This window comes from Microtus ochrogaster, chromosome 8 (assembly GCF_000317375.1).
Source record: "Microtus ochrogaster isolate Prairie Vole_2 chromosome 8, MicOch1.0, whole genome shotgun sequence".
In the NCBI taxonomy this organism is placed as follows: domain Eukaryota; kingdom Metazoa; phylum Chordata; class Mammalia; order Rodentia; family Cricetidae; genus Microtus; species Microtus ochrogaster.
Genome location: NC_022015.1, coordinates 73,012,255 through 73,018,254, shown reverse-complemented (window position 1 = coordinate 73,018,254; position 6,000 = coordinate 73,012,255). Strand labels below are relative to the sequence as shown.

General features: G+C 39.4%; 1 protein-coding gene across 6 annotated transcripts in view; it reads right to left on the bottom strand.

Moving 5' to 3' along the window:
- Btrc (beta-transducin repeat containing E3 ubiquitin protein ligase) overlaps positions 1–6,000 on the bottom strand; it is a 185,688-nt gene that overhangs the window by 125,320 nt on the left and 54,368 nt on the right. For 4 of the 6 annotated variants that reach the window (XM_026781184.1, XM_005352359.2, XM_013348165.2 and 1 more), the window contains exon 2: positions 4,587–4,628. The exons of the other annotated variants lie outside the window; for them this stretch is intronic. In XM_026781184.1, coding sequence (XP_026636985.1) covers positions 4,587–4,628 — 42 coding nt within the window. The remainder of the gene's footprint in view (positions 1–4,586; positions 4,629–6,000) is intronic. 6 annotated transcript variants of the gene reach the window in all.

The window sequence follows — 6,000 nt, the reverse complement described above, 5'->3', positions numbered from 1 at the left end:
GAGCTAGTTCCAGGACAGGCTCCAAAGCCACAGAGAAACCCTGTCTCGAAAAACCAAAAAAAAAAAAAAAAAAAAAAAAAGATCCCAGGGGCTTGCAGACTAGCCAAAATGGTGTGCTCCGGAGTCACTGAGAGGTCCTGTCAAAACAACAAAGAACCCTGTCTCGAAAAAAAAAAAACAAACATAAATGGAGGCTGGAAAGGTGACATCCTAAATAAGAGCTCTTCCAGAGGACCTGGGTTCAATTCCCAGCACCCACATGTTGGCTTCCAATCATCTGTAACTCCAGTACAGACAAAACGCCCATGCGAATGAATGAATGAATGATTAAAAAATGAGATGCATAGATGCACTCACACACGCAACTTAAAATAATACAAACAGCCTGGGGGTGGTAGTACACATTTTAATCCCAGCACTTGGGAGGCAGAGGCAGGCAGATCTCTGTGAGTTTGAGGCCAGCCTGGTCTACATAGAGTTCTAGGACAGTTAGAGCTACAGAGAAAGACCCTGTGTTGAAAGAAAGGAAAAAGGTGGGGGGAGAGTGAGGACGGAAGGAAATAATAATATTACAAAAGTAAATAATTAAGATACAGGGCAAAAAAGGAAGGCACCTGACACTGACATCTACACACTGACATGCATGCATGCTCAAGCACATGCACGAGCATGCATGTTTACACAAACATACACATGTGTGTATGCATCCATGTACAAAACACATACACAAAACATGCATTCGCATAAAATAAGCAATTTAAGCAAAAATAATGAACTGCAGTGTTCACAACACACATAGAAGTAAAACATGACAAAAAAAATACAGAGTAGAAAATAAGAAAGACCAAGTGTGAAAAGAAGTTATTTAAGAGAGACTATGGTAAATCCAGGCACATATTGTTTTACAAAGCAAACATTTTAAAAGTATGTATTTAATAAGGGTCTATTACCCAAAATTTATAAAGAACTTTTCCGGAGACAGATAACTCAGTCAGTAAAGTGCTTGTGCAAGCAAGAGGGTCTGAACTTGATCCTCAACATCCTGTAAAAAGCAAAACGTGGTGTGCGCTTACAATACCGGAGCTAAAGACAGCAAGAGCCTGGGGCTCACTGGCCAGCCAGTCTATAGTGTGCTCCTGGCTAACCAATGAGAGGTTTTGTCTCAAAGAATTAGGTGAATGGCTCTTGAGAAATAAAACCTGAGGTTGACCTCTAGACTCTACACACATGTACGTACATATGCATGTGACAAATAAACAAATAAGTTTTTTTTTTTAATTTTCGAGACAGGGTTTCTCCGTGGCTTTTTGGTCCCTGTCCTAGAACTAGCTCTTGTAGACCAGGCTGGCCTCGAACTCACAGAGATCCGCCTGCCTCTGCCTCCCGAGTGCTGGGATTAAAGGCGTGCGCCACCACTGCCCAGCCACAAATAAGTTTTGTGCTGGAGATGTAGCAAAATAAAAAGCTTGTCTTGTATGTATAAACTCTGAGTAGAAGAATGAAAAGAAGACGAGGAGGAGGAAGAAAAACAACAGAGTACTTAGGACATGCATTCTGGAGGCTGAGATAGGAGGACTATCTGAGTCCAGAAACTTGATAGCTTATATAACAACAACAACAACAACAAAAGCCAAGTAACCCAATTTTAAAATAGGCAAAAAAGTCCAAAAAAATCCCTAAAAAAGAACAACAAAAAAATAAATAAATAAAAAAGCCAAAAAGCAAATGGCCAAACCCCAAAAAAGCCCTGTGAAATTTCTATATAGCAATTCTCAACCTGTGGGTCATGATCCCATTGGGGGTCAAAACGACTCCTTCCTGCATATCAGATATTTACATTATGATTCAAAACAGTAGCAAATTACAGTTATGAAGTAGCAACAAAAATAATGTTATGGCTGGGGGTCAGCACAGCATGAGGAACTGTACTAAAGGGTCGCAGCAGTAGGAAGCTGAGAACCACTGCTCTAGAAGAATATGCAAATGATAACAAGCAGGTGAAGATTGTCCAACATGACGGAAATGAAAATCAGAACATACACTTCACATCCAAGTAGGATGGCAATTCAAAAAATACTGGGGTCAACCAGATACTTCAGGACAGGGCGTGCCAAGACACCCAGCTGTGCTGGGGCCTTGATGTCAAAGTACAAAACAATCCTGGGAGAGGAACTAATGCTAGGAAGGATGGAGAATAAAACAGGAACCTACAACATGCTGGTAGTGGAGACAGAAAATAGTTCAGAAATTGTGGGAAACGTTTGACAAATCTCAAAAAGGCAAACAGATGACCATCCTAGCAACACTGCTTACCCATATATATAAAAGAATTGGAAATAAGTATTCCATCAAATACATGTACACATATGTTCATAGCAGTATAATTCAAAATAGTCAAAAATGTGGCCTAAATATTTACCAATAATTGAGTGAAAAAATTGTACTATATGGCCGGGCGATGGTGGCGCACGCCTTTAATCCCAGCACTCGGGAGGCAGAGGCAGGCGGATCTCTGTGAGTTCAAGACCAGCCTGGTCTACAAGAGCTAGTTCCAGGACAGGCTCCAAAGCCACAGAGAAACCCTGTCTTGAAAAACCAAAAAAAAAAAAAAAAATTGTACTGTATGTTAAGCAGGACATTATTTAGTCACAAAAACAAACTGAAACATGCTGTAACATGGATGAAACTAAAAAATACTGTGCTAAGTAAAAAAAAAAAAAAAGAAACAAAATATAAAATATCCAGAACAGGAAACACATGCAGACAGCATATATATTGGCAATTGCTGGAGGAGAAAATAGACTGACTGTATAACAGATATAAGTTTTACATGGCACTGATGTGGGATTCCTCTCTGTATGCTGTGAATATCATTGGTTAATAAAGAAACTACTTTGAGCCTATAGCAGAGCAGGGCAGAACAGAGGTAGGCGGGGAAAACTGAATGCTGGAAGAAAGAAGGTGGGGTCAGGGAAAAACCATGTAACCCTGCTGGAGACAGACACCAGAACTTTACCAGGTAAGCCACAGCCTTGTGGCGATACACAGATTAATGGAGATGGGTTAATTTAAGATATGAGTTAGCCAGAAATACACTTAAGATATTGGCCAAACAATATTGCAAATAATATGGTTTCTGTGTGATTATTTTGGGGCTCAACAGCCAGGAACTAACTAATTGCCTCCAACAACACAGCATAATAGAAATATTCTGGAATTAAAGATTGTGGATGTGTAATCTTAACTACATAATTAACATTTTATGCATTTTAAATGCATATTACAGAACATGAAAGTGGACACTTATGGCTCACACATTCAGGAAGCTGAGGCAGAAGGATAGAAAGCTATCCTGGGCTGTATAGCAAGAGCTTGTCTAAAAGAAGTATATTTTAATCTCTAAAGGAAGCATTAAAAAAATTCCTGCTATGCCAACAGAAGAAATAGAATAACAAAATTTAATTAATCCAAGTTTAAAAACAGATGAGACAAATAGCAAAGTGGATTGTTTGAACTTAATCATATAAATATCTATATGTGTGAGCATGTGTGCATGTATGTGTGTGTGAGTGTGTGTGTGTGCATACACACTATACAATACACTAGTCACCTGTGGCTACTGTGCACATAAATGATGGTATATTCTGAACATAGTTGTTTAAATACCCACTGAATTTTTTAAAAATGTAAAACAAACCATCAATAACTTTACACTGAATGCATGCTGAAATGATAAAGAATACTAGGTCAAAATACATTATAAAAATGTGAACTGCTTTTTTCACATCTTTGAAATTGCTTCAAAATTTAAAGTATTTCAATCTCCCTAATAATAGAACTTCCAACTGATAAGCAAAATAGGGGCTATAGCTCAGTGCTTTATCTTATCTACCATGTGTGAGGCCCAGAAATCAGTATCATGCACAAAAGAAAGGGAAGGGGGGAGAACATACAGTTCTGTAACCACAGTTTGAGACTTTAACACATATCCTTCAGGTACTTGAGAAAAATCAGCACAAGGAAATGGGGAATGCAGTAAATGAAGCTGGCCTGATGACTTAACCTCAGGCACCACACCCATCAGTACAGTGCACATACTCTTTTTTTTAAATATTTACTTATTTATTATACAATATTATGTCAGTGTATATGCCTGCAGGCCAGAAGAGGGCACCAGACCCCATTACAGATGGTTGTGAGCTACCATGTGGTTGCTGGGAATTGAACTCAGGACCTTTGGAAGAGCAGGCTAAGCTCTTAACCTCTGAGCCATCTCTCCAGCCCACATACTCTTTTTAAGTACTCTTGTTATCAGGACAGAGTGTATGGTGGTGCATGATTGTAGTTTAAGAGACTGAAGCTGCAGAATGTACTGCTGACCAGCATAATTATCAGAAGGTGACAAAGAGGGTCCTAGTTCCATGCATGACACAGTAAGCACACGCCTCCTGTATCTACCATTGAATTCAGATAACAAAAATGACCAGAACACATGGAACAGCTATTAGAGGCCTCTGAAAAGTAAATAGTAGCAAGTGGGTGGGGAAGAGGACCTTAACATAGTACTGAACCAACAATGAATTTACCTTTTTATTATTCCTCCAATATCCACCAGCCGGAACTGCAGCCTGAAACCCAAAAGTGAGCATCAGTGTAGGTACAGAGCTCCAGAAAAAGCCTAATTCTAGTTCAAGTTCTGTAGTGTATCCTGAGAGAATTAAAAATCTCACATTTCTCTTTAAATTCTAAGCAATCTCTAAGCAATCCCATGATAAAAGTCAAAGAAACAGTGACCCACAGGAACACAGAACTATGAAAGAGGCCCACTCCTTTGACCAGAAGGGAGAGGAAAAGCTTCACTGCTTCAAAAACCACCCCAACCCCTGCCCCTTATCCCTTTCATCATTTACTCCCACATGAATTATTAACATTTTTCAGACTTAAATAAAGCCCTGCCTTTCTAGATACAGGACTGAAATAAGTAACCCTAAGAAAACTAGACAGTACCAATACTCAGACTGCGGAGAAGACTCCAGGAAAGCAATCCCGTGAAGGTCTACTGAACTCCAGTGTTTACCCCACGCTGCGTGTGGGTAGATATAACAAACAAGCAAGCTAGACTCTCAGAACTAAACTGTAACACAGTCCACCAACCAGATCCCAGGGCAGCCACGAGCATTAGCAACAGACACAGACCTCAATGCTGACTGCAGAGGCTTGCTTAAAGCTGGGATAAGATGGTGGACCCACAAACTCACAGTTCTCTTCTCATATCCTCCCCTAAGCTCTGAGATTACAGGTGTGCACCTGTAGGTGATACACTATGGGCATCAGGAAATAGAACCATTTTTATGAAATTAGAATAAAATGCAGATCCTTTTAAGTGGTGGTAGCAGTGCACACCTTTAATCCCAGCACTTGGGGCAGAGGCAGGTGAATCTCGAGTTCAAGACCTACAAATCAAATTCCAGGACAGCCAGGGCGATACAGAGTAAACCTGTCTCAAAAAACATATATATGACAATCCAGATATGCATACCAAAAAGGTAAAAATTTCAACTTCTGTCAGCCAAAACCGAAATGACAGAAATGCTGGAACTGTGAAAACTTTAATATAGCTAGAATGAAAATGCTCCAATAACTAAGGCTAAACACTCTTGAAATAAAAAGTACTAACAAAGAAGCAAATGCAAGTGTTAGAATTGAAAATAAGTAGAGCTTTAAAATTCGTTGAATGAACTCAATAGCAGCAGAATAAAGATTACAAACCAATATCTCATATGAACATACAAGCAGCATTCTCAACAACAAAATACTGACAAAATCCAGCAACATACAGGCAGAACTATAAACCATGCCCAAGTGAGATCTATCCTACATTTGGAAAAAAATCATTGTCTTGGGATCTAAAGATAATTGATACCTGGGTCTACTCCTCATGGGGTCTAACTGTACATCTTCCCTTTAGTTCCATGAACAATCTCTGTATCTTTTAAGAGT